Source organism: Amblyomma americanum, chromosome 2, assembly GCF_052857255.1.
Source record: "Amblyomma americanum isolate KBUSLIRL-KWMA chromosome 2, ASM5285725v1, whole genome shotgun sequence".
Lineage (NCBI taxonomy): Eukaryota > Metazoa > Arthropoda > Arachnida > Ixodida > Ixodidae > Amblyomma > Amblyomma americanum.
Window position 1 is genome coordinate 11409828 of NC_135498.1, and position 21571 is coordinate 11431398.

At 50.3% G+C, this 21571-nt stretch overlaps 2 protein-coding genes across 2 annotated transcripts; one reads left to right on the forward strand and one right to left on the reverse strand.

Moving 5' to 3' along the window:
• Positions 1–354: 354 nt before the first annotated feature.
• LOC144120568 (uncharacterized) lies at positions 355–19867 on the forward strand. Its single transcript, XM_077653108.1, has 5 exons — positions 355–908; positions 6550–6645; positions 8097–8184; positions 9462–9770; positions 17867–19867. Exons 1-5 carry the CDS (start codon positions 837–839, stop codon positions 18328–18330), a joined length of 1029 nt encoding a protein of 342 aa, XP_077509234.1. The 5' UTR covers positions 355–836; the 3' UTR covers positions 18331–19867.
• On the reverse strand, positions 10271–17244 carry LOC144122214 (uncharacterized). Its single transcript, XM_077655799.1, has 4 exons — positions 17109–17244; positions 16044–16322; positions 12163–15777; positions 10271–10356 (listed from the first exon to the last, which is right to left on the reverse strand). Exons 1-4 carry the CDS (start codon positions 17242–17244, stop codon positions 10271–10273), a joined length of 4116 nt encoding a protein of 1371 aa, XP_077511925.1.
• Positions 19868–21571: the final 1704 nt, after the last annotated feature.

Consider the following 21571-nt stretch of genomic DNA (forward strand, 5'->3'; position numbering starts at 1 on the left):
CCCTACCGACGGCAGCCTGGCGCTTGCAGCAGCTCTTGGCTAAACTCTTCGCCGCAGGGAATAAGATATTCCGAGGAGAAGGACGGTGCAAGAAAGCCGAGCAGGTGTTCGATTAAAGCGCCAGCGGCCACGGGGGAGGGGGGGGGGGGGGGGGGGGCATAACAAAAAGAAAAATAGAGAGAGGAAACCCGTGGTGAAGAAAGTACAAAGTCAGGAACGAAGTGGGAAAGCGGCGTGACGGGACCGCACGTGCCGTAAGCACGCCAGAGCCGATTGGCCGCGACCGGGCGACCAATGAGGCGCGGCAGCGCGGTGCACAGGCGGGAAGCTGCCCGCCGCCGCCCCCCTCCCCCCGCGTCACGGCGGCGACGCGACGCGCGCTCGCCACGTTCGCGGCGGTGGCGGACGCTGCGGTCGGGCTTCGCGTCGTTCGAAGTAGCGTACGTCCCATCACAACGAATTCCGTCTCGGAACTGAGAAAAGAGCCGATCCTCGACGTCCTGCTGTTCGCAGTTGTCTACAGTGTGCACGATTCGACGGTATGCTGTTGCGTTGCCTTGAAAGCGAGCGATCGAGTGAGCGGTTCTCCTTTCGAGTGACTCGGACTGGTGCAACCCAGCGGCTGTTCGCCGCTCTGGTTTCACGCGGTGAGACCGTACGAATTCGTCGAGAGGTGCTGCCGTGAAGTGGCCCGTGCAGGAGAGGTGCTCTCCGGAGAAGCGTGCTTCGTGCGTGAGTGCAGTGGTGCGGGAGTAGTGTCAGCGGTGGACGCGGCTCTCGGAGCCCCGCTGTCGCCGCCCGGCAGTGCGGCAGTGCTGGACGACGAGCCAGGAACCATGCCCGTCGCCGCTACCGCGCCGCCGTCGCCCATGGCCAGCGGTGCGGAGCCAAAGACCGGCGGTCGGAGGGTGAGTGAGGACCGTTAAGTCGAGCACCACCGTTACAGAAGCATTCGCCGATGCTTGTGCTCAACACTCTCTTGCAGAGTCTTCTTAGGAGGCTTTAACTCACACGGCCAAGGAACTCCATAAAGGCGAAAACCAAGAGGCCAAGCCGACACAAGCACTTACTCGCAACTGCAGTTTTAATCGAAAATTCTCACGCGAATACACTACACAGAAACAAAACAAAAACATAGGTCACGTATTATCCAAGAAAATGACCTTTGCTTGACAATACACGGAAGGAGTTGCTCACACATGTCCCGCCAACCCTTATCGATAAAGTAGGCATCAGTGATTTCGCGCGCCAACTTGTGCTGATGTATACCAATCCACTTTTTTTTAAGGGGCCACGCCCCTACAGGCAGCCTGGATTTGACCAGGAAAGATGTTTCTCAGTAACCAATGATGGAAATATACAGCGCAAATGAATACGAGGACACAAGGAAGACACATGCAACACACGAGCTCGTGTGTTGCATGTGTCTTCCTTGTGTCCTCGTCTTCATTTGCGCGTTACATCGTGTGTCCTATGTGTCTTCCAAGTGCCCTCGTATTTATTTGCCCTGTACATTCCCATCATGAATCACCAACGTGTCAAGACTGCCACCTTAGTCAGTAACCAAAGCGTTCTTGGGCTCCCGTAGCCGTACAAGTACCTACAATTTGAAAGGAAACAAAACTTTGAGCATTCAGTTAATGATTTTTAACTATTTTTGACAAGCACACATTTTCCTCTTTTCTAACTAGTCTTCCCCTTGGCGAATAATATTAAAAGGTATTTTTTTTTTACTTGCCTAATCGGGAAATTAATCTATCTGGACAAACTTTCATGGACCTGTACATTTATATAACGACTAGTTGGTCCCACGTAAGCTCACCCACAAGGCAGAACGCAGCATTAAACATATTTTAGTTTGTTTGATGGAACAGTCATTAATATGTGACCAGTTTGCTTTTCGTCTACCTTCTGTGCTTTCTGCCGATGTCCATCGGTTTCCTTTCACGGATAATTTGAAATCAGTATAAGATGTATCAAACGTGCCTTTCTCTTGGCATTTTCATAACCATCACTCCCTAAAACAATTTCCTACCCATGTAGCACTGCTGAGACCGCGCAGAGGAAATCGTAGCTCGGGAATTATCACTATAGGGCGAGAATGTGTTCAACACATTGGCACAGCTCTGGACTTGCTACGCACGAATTTCCTCAGCCAAATAGGAAACAATTTACCACGTCCAGTTTGCCATAGCCAAGATTATGCCCCAGAAAGTAAGCAATCAATGAGGCTGGTTATGAATAAAGTTTTGTGTTCTTTCCATTGCTATCGTTGAACAGAGAGTATCACCTACTTTTTTGTTTTCAGAAAATAAAGTTGATTTCTCCTCCTCTTGCCCAACAATTCTGGACAAAAGCATTTTTAAACTGGAAAGAATTTATGAGGAGAATTTTTTCATATATAATAAGATTTCATTAATACAATCAATATATCCGCAGATCTTCCTTCGGCATCTTTGCTTTTTTTTTTTTGCTTTTAACGTTTTTGGTATCGACAAAAGCGTTCCACAACGGTTTTCTATGGCAGTCTTAACTGTTCGATGCCATCGATTGAAACACTTTAGAAGAAAGATTTTGCTTCACATTGGAAAAAATGGAGCAGTATACCTTCAATATTTACATAACAGGTGCTGAAAATGGTAAGGGAATACGTCTACTTAGGGCAGGTAGTGGCCGCTGATCCCGATCATGAGAGGGAAATAACTAAGAGATTAATAATGGGGTGAAGGGCTCTGGATAATTAGACCCCCTGGGGCTCTTTAACCCTGTCAAGGCAGAAAGCTGGGATAGTTGGTGGTTCATGATTGATTAAAAACAGACAAGACGAGCGTCGTCCTGTCTGTTTCTATTCCTTTGTCCCAGTCTAATGCGCTAGTCTTTGTAATCAATTCTTTATCACGCGCTGACATCTCACTGTACATGGGCCTTTAGCATTTCGCTTCCGTCGATATGCGACCGCCGCGGCCGGGACCGATACCGCATCTTTCGAGTCAGCAGCCGAGTACCATATATCACCGAACCACTGCGGCGATTTTCTTCTAGCTATCTTCACTGCCTAAGCAAATGTGTACAACATGCCAATTGTTTTCCCAGGATTCGTTTAGGTGTATAGTTATTAATGATGCGCGGCTAACGCAGCAGTAACTATAAAACATTCGTCTTTGTTGGCCCCCTTTTTTCTTTCACTTTCCAGTCGCACAGTTCCCTATGCTTGCAAGATGCTAAAAACTAGGAAACCTAAGCCAGTTCGTCTTGCATATCAATGCTGCGCCGCCATCACCACCAGCCGAGTAGAATCAATTGCGAAACAAAAGCCCCTGCGGACACCTGGACCGCGCCGTAAGGGAAGGGATAAAGGAGGGAGTGAAAGAAGAAAGGAAGAGAGGTGTGTCGTAGTGGAGGGCTCCGGAATAATTTCGGCCACCTGGGGATCTGTAACGTGCACTGACATCGCACAGCACACGGGCGCCTTTGCGTTTCGCCTCCATCGAAGCGCGGCCGCCGCGGTCGGGTTCGAACTCTCGGGCACTCTGGATCAGCAGCCGAGCGCCCTAACCACTGAGCCACCGCGGCGGGGTAAAACTGAAAAAGTGCACAATTGCCTGTCTGGTCGAGGTGTAACCTTCAGACAAGGGGGCAGAAATTGTCTTAAAGAAAAGGCCTTTTGCCTATATTTTAACAGCACACTAGTTCGTTCGTGAACGCTGCAAGATTTTTTGTAAATGTGGAAGATATATGAAATAAAAAGTAATTTGCTTTAAGCACTCGCTATTTCGGGGCAGGAACGTTGCACTGTTTCATCTGAGGTAAATTGTGGGCAGTCTACTTTCGACTAGTTCGATTTAAGCGGGTTCAAAATAACGAGTTTCCAGCACCGACATAAGCTGTTAAGAACAAGCCCTTTTTATGACCTTTAACGATATTGTAGCCTCGTCGAACGACTGGACACACTAATATACTAAATATCGAATACCCTTCACGCATGCGGAAATCTGTCCATATTTCACCCCGCGGAATATATATATATATATATATATATATATATATATATATATATATATATATATATATATATATATATATATATATATATATATATATATATATATATATATATATATATATATATATATATATATATATATATATATATATATATATATATATATATATATATATAATATGCATCTATGAGGTTTGTTTGACACCCGTGGTATCCGCTTTAAAAGAGGCTCTATGATGGTGACAGGGTTAATATACTAGGATTGCAGCCATCAAATGACAAGCTACAGTGAAAATTTTTTGTTAGTATACAGTAGAATCTCGATGATACGATTACGGTTGATCTGAATTTGGCTATGATGCACATTTAAAATTTTTCATGCAGAGTGCCCAGAAATGTTACAGTTCGGTGATGGTGGTGTTAAAAAACTTTTGTTGTCACTACCCCTGTCCGGGGCTTAATCGAAGCGTGGCGGACAATACAAACCACCGGGCGCCTGCCAGCGATCGGCTGGTGATGATGCGGTGCCGTTCAAACGGGTCTAGCTACAAAGCTACAGAAATTTTCGGCTAAAAATAACCTAGCCAAAACAAACGATATATCCAACTCCCAGCCTGAGGCGGTGCCCGCTCCAACGGCAGGCGGCGCAGGCTTCGCCGCACTACACAACTGACTGGGGGGTGCTGCGGCAAGCTTTCCCGCCTTTATTCTAAAGTCTTGCCAGCATTTGGCTATGAAGGCCCTTCCTTTTGAGGATAAGCTGGAAATCCTGGAGAAAGTTGACGACGACTCAGAAATAAATCGTGTCGACTTAGCGAAAGAGCCAAGCGTAGTACCGTCTATATGCTCTGCATCATATAGTTGAGCTTCGGGAGTCATGAAGAATCAGCGGTTTAAAGTGGTTTGTCGCATTTTACTCGGTGGCGTCCTGGGGACAGCTGTTCCAAAGCTTTGGTTTATGGTTTATGGGAGTTTAACGTCCCAAAGCGACTCAGGCTATGAGGGACGCCGTAGTGAAGGCCTCCGGAAATTTCGACCAACTGGGGTTCTTTAACGTGCACTGACATCGCACAGTACACGGGCCTCTAGAAATTCGCCTCCATCGAAATTCGACCGCTGCGACCGGGATCGAACCAGCGTCTTTCGGATCAGCAGCCGAGCGCCATAACCACTGCGCCACCGCTGCGGCAAATGTTCCAATGAACACTGTGAAAAAATATTTTCCCAGTTTTTATATTTAATTTGACTTGTTTTTGGATGGCACAAATATTTCGCAAGCTGCTGAGAAATTCGTAAGTTCCACCAGCACCATTACTTTTTTTCTGGGGTAGTAGCAATATTCACTAAGTAATCAGCTTATTTTTGAAAGAAATTCGACTTTGAGCTGGCATGTGCGGCGGTTCAATAGCTAAAGGACGGCCGCATGCGTAAAAAGAGCGGTGAAGAAATTAACGCTGAGCCGAAATCGCAGAGCCAAAGAAAAACTACTGAACAGCAGCTTGCACGAAACACGATACAAAAAATGGGTATGCTTCGGCTTGTATGTGTGGTACTTGAAGACAGTACGCAGCTTGTCTTTATTTTGCACCAGCGTGAGACAGAAGGAGGGTAATATTCATATGCAAGATCAATGTTTCGCGGAAGAAAGAAAACGTGCAAGCTCTTAGAAAGGGCAGTTTAATATTTGGTCATGGAGCGGCAATGAAGGAGGAGTCTCAGGGTTGTGGTCTTGTAGTTTCGAATTTGCTTGCAAAAAACGCGCAGTTCGCACACAATGGGAAGGGCAATCGTGACATTCATGAGCAGTGACAAATAAACAAGTTTTTCGATGAAAATGATAATTTAAAGATTTGACTCTTCGATGAGAACTGCAATTTAGTGGCAGGTATAGTACTAAGTTAAGCTAAAACCATTCGCTTTTTCAGTATTTTTAACTGCATGTATATGTCAGTGCATTATACACAGAAAATACGGGTGAACTCCAAGGCAGCAGCATTGAAATTGAAACCACGAAGCGCGTACAAACTGTACATCATATAGCTCATCTGAGCTTAGATTTGTAGCTTTGCGTCCTTGGAAACTGCATGGATGCGGATGCTTAGAAAGCTACTCATTCTTAATATTGCTCTTCCCTAAGTCCTCTCCCAGTGTGCGCTGATGCCTGCCTGGTGATGTGGAGCTCCGGAACACATGCGCAGAGGAAAGCTGGGAGTGAAACACTCTATATGGGCGAGACATTCATCGCGAAGCCTTTTAAAGCACAAGATCCCCGAAGGCGCAGTAGCTTCGAAAATCGTAAATGACAAGAAGCATCCTATTTGATCACAGGGCAGCATATCTGCGCGCGTCCCAAACAATAATAGCTAAATTCCACTCCTGGTGTGAGCTGCGCGAGAAAATATATATAAATGAGCCGCGTTCTCTTCACCACACATGTTTGAACTCAAAGCCAATGCCTACAGTATGAATACTGAATGTAGTCAGTACATTCAACATATGAAACGTAAGAAGTGATCTTTCTGAACTGACACTTCTCTCCGGCGCAGGTCTCCAAACCGCTGATGGAGAAGCGACGCCGTGCGCGTATCAACCGCTGCCTCAACCAGCTCAAGGCTTTCCTGGTTGACCCATCGAAACCTGAGGTATATGCCTATGTGGCTGCCTACGCATGCGTGTAACCAGCGTGTCTTTGCGGCAGGTGCAAACTCGTGGCCGCTTGAGACATCATAGTCCAAGTTTCGGAACAGGCCTTCACAGGGCGACGACTGTATAGATATCTGAATGTTGCCACAATTCAATAGACCGGAGGCCATCTTTTAAAATTTCAGAATTGGCATCGTGGTTCGAGATTCCATCGTAAAGTTATGCTCTTGAAACCTACGTTGAAACCAAACGGGCGACTTGGGCCCGCAGTATTCATCACCTCATTTTACGCGTGAAGGACCCGTGTATAAATGACGAATATGACGTCACTGTTTGGCGTGCGAGCGCCAAGGGTCTTTGTAGTTTTGATGGGCATTTCATTTTTACTTTTCTGCGCACATTAGGACCACCAACTGCATGCATTCTACGCATTAGACGGTGATATCTCTATGCGAGTCTCTCTTATCGCTTTACCTGGCCGACTGGGCAGCGCCAATTTAGGCGGCTCCGATGCGCTATCGCGCAGCATAGTGACGTAAGTTTCGTCATTTACACGTAGTTCCTGTATCGGGTCATTTCGCGAGCATAATTTTTATCATGGATACCTTGAACCGTGACGCTGATTCATGAGGTTTAAAGGCGCAGATACATACCGCTTACGATTTACAATTCGGCAACATTATTCAGAGCATTAAAAACAAAAAAATACGCAGTGATTCCTAGTTAATTAATCATATTTTAATTGCACTATATCACGGACATAATGTCCGTCTTTCATATAGTCTAACTGTACATACCGCACTGACGTATCTTTCACAGCCTTAAACTTTACATGCAGTAAAAAAAAGAAAAAAAGACTATTTTTGGCATCAAGTAGGTGGTCCTTATCGGGTTTTTTAAATTTTTCTATGAACGTTAGACAGAATGGTTTATGATTTACGAGGGTTCAACGTCCCAAAGCGACTCAGGCTATGAGGGACGCCGCATAGTGAAGGGCTCCGGAAATTTCGGTCACCTGGGGTTCTTTCACGTGCACTGACATCGCGTAGTACACGGGCCTCTGGAATTTCGCCTCCATCGAAATTCTACCACCGCGACCGGGATCGAACCCGCGTCTTTCGGGTCGGCAGCCGAGCGCCGTAACTACTGAGCCACCGCGGCGGCTAGTCGGAATGGGAGTGGTGTGTATGCAAGAAGGGCTCCGAAGTAATTGCTCTAAAAGACCTGCCCTTATTGTCCGCATAAGTTGACTGAAGATGCGTGAGCTGCAGGATAGGTATACACCTAGCATAGGAAGCAACAATGGAAACTGTGCTTTCGGTTGAAGAGACTTTTGTTCTTTGTATAGTAGTATATACTATCGCACGCGGTTACGCAAATAGTCCATCGTAGCGTTAGTGAAAGGGCTGCTTTTCAACAACAACTGTTTTCTTGGACTTCCGCCTGGCAGAGTCCACGCCAATCCAAGCTGGAGAAGGCAGACATTCTCGAGATGACCGTCTGCCACCTACAAGCCCTGCATCGTCAGCGGAGAACCGGTAAGCATATCTCTTCACCTGCGCGTTCAGGTGTCCAAAGATATATGAGACAGATACTGCGCCATTTCCTTTCCCCCAAAACCAATTATTATTATTATTATTATTATTATTATTATTATTATTATTATTATTATTATTATTATTATTATTATTATTATTATTATTATTATTATTATTATTATTATTATTATTATTATTATTATTATTATTATTCACCTGCCAAAACCTAGTAGTGGAAGTGACGAGCGGCAAGCTGCCCTCGGTACTTTCCCGGTTCGTTGGGCTGCACTTGTATGCTTATGACAGCCACATACAGCGCGAATCGACAGAGCCGTGGAGGGAATGAGTCGGTTTCGCCCCTTTATACTCTCGTCATTCAGACTGAGTCGCTCCAAACCAAAAGCCTGTGTAGTATTTTCCCACACCTGAGAGTTTTTTTTTTTTTTTTATTCGTCTGCGCGTTTCTTAACTGACACGCGCTGCATGTGCGCACATACGCGCTGTTCCGTTCAGAGGCGTGACCAGCCTTTTTTTTCAGTTCTACGGCTTTGAAGAATAATAATAATAATTGGTTTTTTTGGGAAAGGAAATGGCGCAGTATCTGTCTCATATATCTTTGGACACCTGAACCGCGCCGTAAGGGAAGAGATAAAGGAGAGAGTGAAAGAAGAAAGGAAGAATAGGTGCCGTAGTGGAGGGCTCCGGAATAATTTCGACCACCTGAGGATCTTTAACGTGCACTGACATCGCACAGCACCCGGGCGCCTTACCGTTTTTACTCCATAAAAACGCAGCCGCCGCGGTCGGGTTCGAACCCGAGAACTCCGGATCAGTACTTTGAAGAACGTCAATATAGAAAAACTCTCATCAGGTTTGTACGTACACCTTTTGTCAAAAGTAACCGGGCCATAGTGTTCGCTTTTCAGCGGCGCAGTGTGGTACTTATGGCAGATCTCGAGCCCTAAATCTTTATTTTATGGCTTCAAAGGAAAATCATGTGGTACCGAAGACGTACATTCGGCCAATGCTGTTGATACTTATATCGGGCCCGTGCACTTATAATTGATTTCTAACTGAAACGGTGGTGCGGCTTCATTGACAAAGTGATTGATCATACGGTGTAATATACCTCGAATGTGAGGTATAGGCCGGAACCGCAGAAGCAGGCGAGAAACCCTATAATAAAATAAAGGGAACAGTATACCCTTTTTACTCTTCTGCGGAAGGCTCACAATACACGTTGCGGTTCTCCAACACTGTGTGCTCCTCACGTGCAGCGCGCCTATTGGATGACCCCGAGGTGCGGCACAAGTTCCGCGCCGGCTTCGAAGAGTGCATCCTGGAGATCCGCCGCTTCCTCTGCTCGCTGGCCGAGCAGCAGCAGTCGACGCCTCTGAGCGGCTGCTGCGACCCGGTCGCAGCCCGCGAGCGCATCCTGGGACACCTGCAGCTGAGGGCCAGGGAGATCCAGGACCCCGACGGCGCGCTGCTGCAGAGTACCTCCGCCGCTGGTCCCGAAGCCGCCGCCATGGACACTCTAAGCCGCAGGCCGAGGCGGCTCACCTCCGGAGAGGCCGTCACACCAGGTGTGCAGCTTCGGCATGTCTGTAGCTGTGAAGCCATTCTACAGCAATGACACAGCTAGAAAGCGCACCCTCCGCATGTCAGGGCAACGTGTTAAAAAAAAAAAACTGGGAGGTCGACTGTTGCGTCAGTAAACACTCTTTTTACATGAGTGCGTTCGTATCCGCAATGCATCCTGGCCGATCCCCCGCGGCGGATATGTGCCATTAAGCCTGAGGACATCACCATCATTATTATGTATGTGCAGGCATTTTCAAGAACGAGGTTTGAAGAAGGCTAAGCCTGGTTGCTTGGCTTATATGACCGGACAAAATGCAAGGCGCGCTGGTTGTAAACACAGGGCACCGAAAAAAAATGACAAAAAACTGCACCGGCTACTAGATGTATGCAGTGCAGTCGTTTGTCGTGCGCTTTCTTTTCTGTTCCACGTTAGAAAGAGCTATACTTCCCGCCGTTTCTCAGAACAAGGTGCTTGCAAATCATAAAACTGAAAGTGCTGCAGTTACTGTGTAGGTGCCTGCACCAAGCACCGAACGGTGCGAGAGGTCTGCACATGGTCATAGTTGAGGTTCTTTTCTTCCTCGCTTGCTGTTGCGTAGCGAGGTCAGGCCGTCTCGTTGTCGCTACGGCCCGGAATTCTGATTGGCAGTTGAGCGAAGGAGGATGACGATTTTTGTCTTTGGACGAACAAACAAAACTTTATACAGGTGAGATTAGAGTAACATGGATGATACAGTTTAGACAGAACAGGACAAAGGGAGATCAACAACAGAGTGGAGCCGCCAGAGCTCTCCCTGTCCAAAGCTCCTGGCGAGAACCCCTAGCTTCCCGCCAACATCGTCTCTTAACCCCTCAGCTCATCGCTGATTGGGTCGTAGAAGTCGCCAATAGCTGGGCATTTAGGCGGGCCCACCGTGCTTCCAGCGAGACCCACGTGACCCACAAAAGCAAGCACAACACAAGAAAAGCAAGCGCAGTCGTACACAGCACCTTCCCCTCAGGAAGTCGGACTGCGCTGACAATTAGAGGCAGGCACATCAGCACACGCACACGCACAGAACTGTCATTTGTCCCCTTTTTCTGGAAACGGCGTCGGCCAGCAGAGACATAACGAATGGCCAATAGATGGGTCGTCCCGTCGCCAGCGTTGTCTGCAAGTTCGGGGCCGTGTGCGTAATCGAGGTGCTCATCTCTCTTCGCCGCTCGTGCTCCCGGCTTCCCGCGCGTCGCCCAGAAGCGGCGCCGCTCGCTCCCACGGTGAATGCGCGGGGTCGGCACCGCCGCCCGCGCAAAGAACAGAAAGGGAGCGTTTCCCGGAACGCGCTGCGGGGGAAAGGGTCGTTTATGGGACGACACATGCCGCCGCGCTATCACCCAGTAACGAGTACCAGGCCAGCACCTTGGCGCGGGCACTTGTCGGCGTCTCCGTGTCGGCAAACAGCTCGCCGGCCGGCGGGAACACCTGCCTCTTGAGCTCAGCGGCTCTACAACTTCCCCCTCAAGAGGATATCTGGGCTATTAGCACAGACTAGCCGAAAATTTGACAAATGAGACACTGAGTTCATGCAAAAAAAAAACACACCACACAAATACGCTGGGGTACGGGCGTCTTTCACATTGTCCTTCCTCCTTCTCGCCCGTTTCAGTCCCGCAGTCTTGAGTAGGAGTCGGGCAGTTTTCACGGCACCAGCGCGGACACAAAACACAAAAGGAGCACATACACACTGGCTTGCGGGAACGTTCACGTTCGCCGGGGGGCTCAGGCTCGATCTGCTCCCTCCCATGTTACGTTGGGGAGGCGAGACAACGCGTCCGCATTCGCATTGTTGGCCCCTTTCCGGTGGGTGATCGCTACGTTGTAGCGCTGCAGTGCGAGAGCCCACCTCGTCAGCTTTGCCCCATGCGGCGTGCACGCGGTCAAATAAGACAGAGGGTTATGGTCGGAGACGACATTTATTTCCGCCCCAAATACCCAGTAGTCAAATTTTTTCAGCGCCCAGATAACGGCGAAAGCCTCGCGCTCGATTGTCGACCACCTGGACTGTGTCGGAGTAAAGCGGTGGCTGGCGAAGGCAATCGGCCTCTCCCGACCACCATCGTCCATTTGTGCCAGACAGGCGCCAGCTGCGATCTCAGACGCATCTGTGAACAGCCAATAAGGCTTGCTAAGATCCGGAGTGCTCAGCATAGTTGCATGACAGAGTGACATTTTCATTTGTTCGAACGCCCGTTGGGCTTCGTCTGACCAAGGGATTGGGTTTGGCACTCCACGCTTCGTGAGAGCTGTCAGCGGTGAGGCGACTTCCGCGTAACCTTTCACGTACTCACGGTAGTATCCGCAAAGCCCAAGAAAGCTACGGAGCTTTTTTCTTGTCGTTGGCGCGTGTATGTCACGTATAGCGGCGAGTTTGTCAGGGTCTGGTCCGTGCGTGCCTCCTCCCACCACGTGCCCCAAATACCTTATGCGCGCCTGGCCAATCTGACACTTTTGACTACTTACTTTCAGCTTAGCTTCACGTAAAAGACTCATGATTGACTCCAAATGCTCGAGATGCTCTGACCATGACTGCGAAAAGATCGCGACATCGTCAAGGTACGCCGTGGCATACCCTTGGTGCTTGGACAGAAGTACGTTCATCATTCTTTGGAACGTTGCTGCAGCATTTTTTAGTCCGAAAGGCATGACGCGCCAGGCGTACTGGCCGTCATGCGTCACGAAGGCCGTTAAGTGCTGGCTCTCTTGTTCTACCGGAACCTGCCAATAACCGCGTCGTAAATCTACCACAGTGATAAATTTCGACTGGCCTACTTTCATGATGAGTTCCTGGGCGTGCATCATAGGAAAAGCGTCTGTTTTCGTCCCAGCGTTGAGGGCTCTGTAATCAACACATAGACGGACCGAGCCATCCTTTTTACCCACGCATACCACGGGATGCGCGCAGTCGCTTTCGACTGGATATATCAGCCCTAGCTCTAATAGCTCCTCCACTTGGCGGCTGACCTCCTTCCTGAGAAGTTCGGGCACTCGATACGGGAAGGCTCGTTTGGGTCTGTAACCGTCCTCGAGCACGATCCGATGGGTTCCCACTTCCGCGATCCCGGGGGTTTCGCTAAACACCTCTGGGTACCTCGCGAAGAGCTCCGCTATTTCGGAACGTTGTTCTTCTTTGAGATGGGCCATTTTTGTTGCTTCAATGGGAGTTTGTCCTTGAATTCCGGCTTCCGCGCAAGGCGCGTACTCTACGTTTCCAAACTCCTCATCTTCATCGAACACTACGCCTACGTGACTGACTCGCGCGTAATATGGCCGGAGCCGGTTGGCATGTACAACAGACGTCTTTCGCGCCCCAGTATCGATGCGGTAAGAATTTTGTCTCTCTCGTCCTACCACTGGGAACGGCCCCAGCCATTTCGGTGAGAGCTTGCCGCCACGATCTGTGTCGAACAAAAGCACCTGGTCGCCGACATTGAAGCTCTTAACACGTGTAGCCCTGTTGTATGCCTGAGCGTAGCTACCTTGGCGAGCGGTAGCCGTTAGTCCTGCTACCTCAGCCGCTATCTCCATCTGTTCGCGAAGCTGCTGAAGGTATTTCGCGGGCGCCTCTCTGAGTGTACTTGGGACCCGTATCTCACCCGTCCACGTGCGCTGCAGGATCGCGAGCGGTCCGGTCGGATTCCTGCCGTAAAGCAAACGAAACGGGGCCACGCCTGTTGTGTCGTGGGGGACCTCCCTGTATGCCCACAGCACGAATGGGATTAGTTTGTCCCAGTTTTTGGCGTCCTTTCCCATAACATGAAATATCATGTTCTTGAGTACGCGGTTCCACCTCTCAACGGTCCCGTTGCTCTCTGGATGTTCCGGCGTAGAAAAGCGGGGCGAACATCCCAGCCTAGCGAGGAACGCCTGTGTGAGCTGCGAGGTAAAGTTTGTTCCCTGATCGCTACATATGACCTCGGGTACACCTGTGCGACTAAACACTGTCAGCAACGCGTCGCACGTCGCTCTTGCTGTTAGTGAACGCAAGCAAATCACTTCAGGCCATCGCGTACATAGGTCCACCAGGCAAAGTGCATACTTGTGCCCTCGCGCGGAAGGCACGTCAATCGGCCCTATTATATCCACGTTAACCACCTGGAACGGGTGTTCCGGCCTAGTGAGGGGAGTGATAGGCACCCTATCTCGGATCGACCTGTCTGATCGGGTTTGGCACCCGTGACATGTTCTACAGTGCTGCTTCACTTCCTGTTCGAGGCCAGGCCAATAAAAGCTGTATTTTATCCTTGCCCTTGTTTTCCTGGGCCCGAGATGGCCTCCCCACAGGGACTCATGCGCCAGCAGCAGTACCTCCTGACGTCTTTCGCAGGGCAACACCAACTGCTTAACCCTGGCACCAGCGATCGTGTCCCAGTGGTACAGCAGTCCCTCCGATATGAACATGCCCCCCTTTCCGGATTTCGCGTCAGACCAAGCCTTTCGGAGACTTTCGTCGCTCACCTGCGCTGCACGAAATTTCTCCCGCTGGCTGAGAGTCTCCGGTGCGTCCGTCACTTCCTCATCCCGCAATTCGGCCGGCGGGGCTTCCGCACTTGTTTCAAGTATAATCGCCTCAGATACCGTTTCGCTTCCTGTACCAAACTCGCTACCGGGCTGGCCAATTGTCGCATCGGATTTAGGGGTCTCAGCAAAGACTGCCACTGCTTCACCCTGGCTGCCTTGTGATAACAGCTCCCAGTCTTCTTTAGACAGAAGACAGTCCACTCCTTCGGCGAGCTTATTGGTCAGTGCACAAATAATCCGCACCTTTTGCGGCTCTAACAGTAACGCGGACGACCTCAGACCGATGGGGAGACTTACTAATTTTGCTTCGATTGTGTTTCCGAAGGCTGCCACTAACCTAATGTTGCCCGTTGTTTCACGATACGCGTTCGGCACGAGGTCCTCCCTCACAACGGTGACCTCGCTGCCGGTATCCAGTATGGCCACGGTGGGTACGCCAGCGCAGTCCAGCTGCACTTGTTGCAGCCTGGACTTCCGTATTTCCTCTCGCTGAGGCACCTTGATTTCTGCGACCAAAACGTTCACCGAGTGACTCGCCGGGGCGTCCCTGACAGTCCCTGGGTCTGCTATTGTCACCGCGTTTGCCCGGGCGTCTCTACGGTTATCGTCTTTCTTTTGAATAACTCGCGGGCAGTCTTTAGCGAGATGACCTGCAGCTCGACATACGTAGCATGTGGGCTGCCGTTTCCCGTCGTGTGCAGCCCGTGATGGGGCCAGCGACGCGCTGCGTGGGCCAGCCTGTTCTTTGCTTGCTGGCTGTGCGCTCGCCTGTCTCACTCCGCGGTTCTTTCCTTTCGCCTGCTCGAAAGTTTGCATCGCCCGCGCAACCTCATCTGGCCTAAGCCATTTCTCGCCCTCGCGTAAGCGAATGTGCTCAAGGCCTTCCGCACTAAGGCTCGCCTTCATTCGGTCAGCTACTATGAGCGAAACCACTTCCTCCTTGGAGCTCGCTTGTCTTGAACGGAGGTAATACTCGAAATAGGTTTTTACCCGTGATGCGAACTGTGCCCATGTTTCATCCTTCCGTTTAGACGCTCCTTCGAACCTCTCTAAATACTCGGGCGGGCTTAGCTGAAGCTCACTCAAGACCGCCGCCTTCACCGCCTCGTAATCACGGCACGCTTCGTCTCCCAGTCCACGCAACAAGTACCTCACCCGCTCCGTTAGAGTCGGAATAATCAAGTGCACCCTACTGGAATCGGGGACGTTGTAAGTCGCAAACATCCGTTCGACTTCATCAAACCACATAGGTACATCTGAGTCGGCTGGCAGCCTTAGTCCCTTAAGGACTTTAGCACACTGAGTGGTCGGGTCCAGGCCTGTCTGCCGCTGCCCGCTCCCATCCGAGACAGGTGGGGACTGCCTGGCAACCCCAAACTCCAGTTCAGCCCTCCTCATCGCTATGCGCTCCTCTGCCTCCAGTTTGAGTCTTTGCAGCTCAAAATCTAGCTCTAGGCGCCGCAAAGCATAAGAATCCGGTTCTATATCAGCAGCTACCCCGGGGAGCTCACCGTCTGTCTCGACTTGAGCTGTCCCTCCCGGGGGCGCTCTGCTTTCCCCTAGGTTAGATGTTTCATCTGTGGATGTTTTCGGTGTCGTGCCGCTCTCCTCTGTCTCACTGTCCGCCGTGCTCGCCATCATGCCCCGCGTCCTAACCATACACCCCTTTAAATTCGAGCCGAGAGTCCCCTAGCGAATCGTAAGAAATCCCGCTCACCAGTGTTGCGTCGACGCTCGCTCCCGTCGGTGCGCTCTGCTGCTCCCTGCCGTGAAGCCACTCCCTGCAGGCCGCTTGGGACGACTGTACCCCGAAGGTCCCTGGGTCCCAGTGCCTCTGAAGCTCCGCTGTCACGCAGTTCCGTTGTCGCTGACGGTCCGTCGAGTGCTGTCTTCCGGTGTTCAGGACCCGACACCTCTGGGTCTTCGCTCGAGCCGGATGCGATGGCTGCCAATCCTGTTCGACTGCGCCAGTTGAGGTTCTTTTCTTCCTCGCTTGCTGTTGCGTAGCGAGGTCAGGCCGTCTCGTTGTCGCTACGGCCCGGAATTCTGATTGGCAGTTGAGCGAAGGAGGATGACGATTTTTGTCTTTGGACGAACAAACAAAACTTTATACAGGTGAGATTAGAGTAACATGGATGATACAGTTTAGACAGAACAGGACAAAGGGAGATCAACAACAGAGTGGAGCCGCCAGAGCTCTCCCTGTCCAAAGCTCCTGGCGAGAACCCCTAGCTTCCCGCCAACATCGTCTCTTAACCCCTCAGCTCATCGCTGATTGGGTCGTAGAAGTCGCCAATAGCTGGGCATTTAGGCGGGCCCACCGTGCTTCCAGCGAGACCCACGTGACCCACAAAAGCAAGCACAACACAAGAAAAGCAAGCGCAGTCGTACACAGCACCTTCCCCTCAGGAAGTCGGACTGCGCTGACAATTAGAGGCAGGCACATCAGCACACGCACACGCACAGAACTGTCATTTGTCCCCTTTTTCTGGAAACGGCGTCGGCCAGCAGAGACATAACGAATGGCCAATAGATGGGTCGTCCCGTCGCCAGCGTTGTCTGCAAGTTCGGGGCCGTGTGCGTAATCGAGGTGCTCATCTCTCTTCGCCGCTCGTGCTCCCGGCTTCCCGCGCGTCGCCCAGAAGCGGCGCCGCTCGCTCCCACGGTGAATGCGCGGGGTCGGCACCGCCGCCCGCGCAAAGAACAGAAAGGGAGCGTTTCCCGGAACGCGCTGCGGGGGAAAGGGTCGTTTATGGGACGACACATGCCGCCGCGCTATCACCCAGTAACGAGTACCAGGCCAGCACCTTGGCGCGGGCACTTGTCGGCGTCTCCGTGTCGGCAAACAGCTCGCCGGCCGGCGGGAACACCTGCCTCTTGAGCTCAGCGGCTCTACAGTCATAACAGTCCAAAGGCATTCTTACTCTATGAAAGAAATGAAAAACTGTCGCCTTGTGTGTACTAATCCCTAACATTTTCTTTCTGTAGGGCCGTGAAAGCGCGCTTCGGACGCAATTATATTCAAGTCGACTTCTCCTCGCGTAGATACATGTCAAACTGCCACAAAAGCTCGAGTGTCGCTGTTCAAATATTCGTATTGAAATATTTCACTACTTGGCGAGGTTTTTTGCCCAGTTTTTCAATCAACGGAACACTACACTACAGGCTCTGAATTCACACAGCGTTTCGTGCGTAAGGCTGATTCATAATTATCAGCTCATAGAAGCTGCCTTGTAGTCAGCACCGTTACTGAGGACCCGGATCTGGATTTCTCGCCGGGGTGTACCGGCTCTGCCACAAGTTCCAGGTTGTTATTTATTTGCGGAGCGGATTCCAAGAGAAGGCAAGCGTAGCAGGAGGTGGCAGAAAATTAGATGGGCGGATGAGATTAAGAAGTTCGCGGGCATAGGGTGGGCGCAGCTCGCAATGGATAGGGTTAATTGGAGAGTCATGGGAGGGGCCTTTGCCCTACAGTGGGTGTAGCCAGGCTGCTGATGGTGATGACTTGCTCCAATGCTACGTCCTCGCGCGCCCCCGCAGAGTCGAGCCACAGCTCCCTGGACGCGACGGCCTCGAGCGACGAGCTGGCCTCGGAGCCGTCGTCTTCCCGCTCTCCGTCTCCGTCAGACGTGTTCGTGTCCCAGACGGATGTGCGCCTGCGGCCCAAGCGGCTGCGCAACGGAGACCTGGTGCTCGTGCTGCCGCGGGACCTGGTCGCCAGCGCGAGAATCGCCACGGCAGCGACACACGTCGTCGCCGCCGCCACCGAGGCCGCGAAGCCCTCTTCTGGTGCACACCAGCCGACGCAGACCAAGCTAGACGTGGAGGCGCCCGCGGCGTCGACGTCACCGGACGTCGTGGTCTCGTCCACGTCCCCGTCCCTGGCGGCAGAGGAACCAGCCAAGCTTGCCGCTGCTCCTCCCTCGTCTTCGACCGGGTCGCCACCGCCTGTGCCTTGCGCTGCGGAGTCGGCGCCCCACGACGAGGTCTGGAGGCCCTGGTGACGGCGCTGACGCCGCCGCTTTTAAAAGTTCGCACGGCGGCGGTTCAGACTGAGTGTAAAGGACAGTTCGTTTATATGCCCCTTCCGGCCGGCTGTTGTGGATCGACGGCTTCATCTGTGCGGCTTCACCATGTAATTTCATGCGGAAAAGCGTGCAACAGCGTATATATACAGACTTGGCAGTTTCAGCTCGCGCGATGATCACATTGTCGCAAGGTACACAGTCCATTTATGATTGCAATTAATTTTTTTGTAAGCGGTATCTTTACCTCCGTACACTTTAAACTGAAAGGAGTCAAAAGGGGAGTGAGCTGTCTCTAGTGCACTGCCTTTTTGCTCCCATGTCGGCGTATTCGTGTTTAGAGTAGAGTTGCCGCTCCATGAGGAGTTGGAAATAAAGAGCACTAGCGAGAGTAATTCGATATAACTTTATAATCTGGATTGAAAAAGCTGTATAGGGAGCCGAAACGAGACAAGAGGCGTGTTTTCAAACTGTGTCGTAATCATTACGATGTACCTCTACTGCAGAGCTGTGCCTTCAGAGGCTCAGCTACAAGTGCCTTTTACGCGAGGGAAATAGTCGAATAGGAGACCCTTGTCATGCCTTCAGTCTCGAATGATACGCTTCAAAGCACGTGACTTGTGATACAAGAACCCGACAGCGTTTTTCGAATTTTCTACTTTATTCATTCCACGGTATTGTAGCGTCCCTTCAGAGACAAAAATTTTCACGAAGCCTGGATTTCAGCAATGTTCACACCTTGCTCGGAAAAGAGTACTCGTCGAGGTGCGTGTTTTTTTTTCTTTGCGGACACTTTTTGTCTCCGAATTATACGTACAACTTCCTTTTGACAGTGTCAAAGTCGGTCCTTGTCAGCTAGACACGATGTTTCCCATTATCGAATGTACGTGAGAGAGCCCTCTAGTAAAGAACGTTCATCATTACATCTATACGAGTGTGCAGTCTACGTGTCGTCACAGGTAAATGTAATTATTTTTTAGAATGTACAGATCTGGGCGACAGTGTGCTTCATAAACAGCACTGCCGCTGCCAACTGAACAGATGCATCATATATTTTTCGACATGATGCACAAAAAAATATTCAGTGGGTTTTTGTTGAAGTCTTTGCTTCTTGAAGACTTCGGCATTGAGAATCTCATTGTTTTCTCTTTCGTCTTCTCTTATCTGCTCTTTCACTCGAGTATAAAGTCCTGCCGCTTGAAAGGCTTCTCTCTTCTGCAACTGTTATTTCTCTATTTCCCTCCTATTTCTATGCCGCTCTCTTTCTCATTCAGTGTGCATTGCCTTTCTCGTAAAGCTGCTCCTAGTGCACTGTTTTCAAGACCCAACGTACCAACGTATGTATCAATGATGGCCCAACGTTTTCTGGATGTTCTGCATGCCCGCGTTGAGTGTATTTGTCTCACTGAGATCGACAACGCGTTTATGTGCAGATCTTGATAAGTTTCACGGTGAACATGCCGTTTGCGTCACCTTTGTAAGCAATAAAGACTTCAGCTGTGAAGCTTTTACGTTCACATCCCTGTACTGCTATTCATTTTTCACTTCGGAATGCGCACACTTCTAACCTTTGTGAGTGTTCTTCGAGACGAGGAGGGACATCGGTCAAAGCTAAACAATTTGCTGTGGCACGTAAAAATCTAAAAGTCTAGCATTTGGACCTCTTTCATTGCTGATATGTACCCTTACAAAAAAAAATTTATACAGTCTATAGACTGCCCATAGACTTCTGTCTACAAAGTCTATATATTGTCTATCGACAAACCCTAGAGAACGTCTATAGGCCATACGAATCCTAGACAGTCTTAAGACAATCTATAGATTTGTGGCTATACACTTTTAGTAACTTTTGTCTATAGACCGTGAATAGAGAAAAAGAAATATCTATAGGAAGACAATAGAGTCTATAAGATGTCTATAGACTGTATATAGACCATTTTTGTCCTTACTGCACTGGCAAGTGCTGCTTTGCTTTGAATGGACGAAGCCATGGAACTCTTCGCTCTGCGGAGAAAGAAAGCGGTCGGTATATTTTACTGCACTTGTATGTATATCAGTGCTGTAATGACACAACGTCACTGCAATTTATGATGTCAGAACAACAACAAAAACTCGGAGACGGGACGGCAGCAAAAGTCAGACAAGGCGCTCAAAGCGCTTTGCTTGCCGGCGTCGTCTCATCTCACACCGTGTTTTCACATTTCAAAGCACACAAAGAGGCCCAAGTAAGCGTCTTCAAGCTCCTGAGTGACAGAATGCAGCGTTCTTTCAAATTGCTCTTCGCTCTCCACCAAAGGTCTCAATACCTCCGGAAAAACAGACGTGTTTTTTTTCTTCACCCGAAGCCTTTGCGGGGCACATGTTTTGATGGCAGATGAATATAATCGGTTAGCTGATGGCGCAGGACAGGGATGATAGCAGAACACTGGGAGAGGCCTTCGTCCTGACTGTTAATTGGCGGTTGTGGTGGCGGCAGTGATGACGTCTTTGCACTGTCTTCATGGGACTATAAGAACAAAAGAATACAAGCACTACCGCCTCAAAACGGCTGGATGAATTCGTATCCTCCTTCTAGCTCTACTAAATTCAGCTTGTTAAAACTCACCACCGTCCACATGGTGTTACTCGTGCCTCAGCTTGGTATATCCAACCATCTAGCCGGAAAGGCATTACTTTACCATACGGGCTTGCACTCTACAAATCCTTTATTTCGACTGAATTTTGATTCCAGTGCTCCGGTAGAACAACCGGATCAATGTGGATCGGACTAGGCGTTTGCCGGGCGTGGCTGGTTTCCCACAAGAAGGTGCACGCAGAAAGCAAGAAGACAGTAAAACTGCAAGGCCACTCTCGTCATGCGCCGTTTTGCGCGCTAGTTACGCGCCCCCCGTTTGCAAACATTGCTGCAGCAAAGGAACGCAGAAAGCGAAGCGTAGAGAAAGCGCGCAGATTATTTTTCATGCCGGGGAGATAAGCGCGCCGGCGTCAGCAGCCGCGGGGTTCTTTTCAGAGACCGGGACCAAATGGCACGCACCGGCCACGTGCGCCGAGACCACTGCCACGCCCCCTCGGGTCGGCTTTTTGTGCGTGTTATTGAAGCTGCAGCAACCACCCAGCATGCAGTGCGTGCCGCTGCGAGTAGCTCCCTGCTGTCGCACGTGTCCGCCAGCTGCGTCGTCGGTTGTCATGGTATGTCGCCCTCCCAAACATTCCCTCCCTA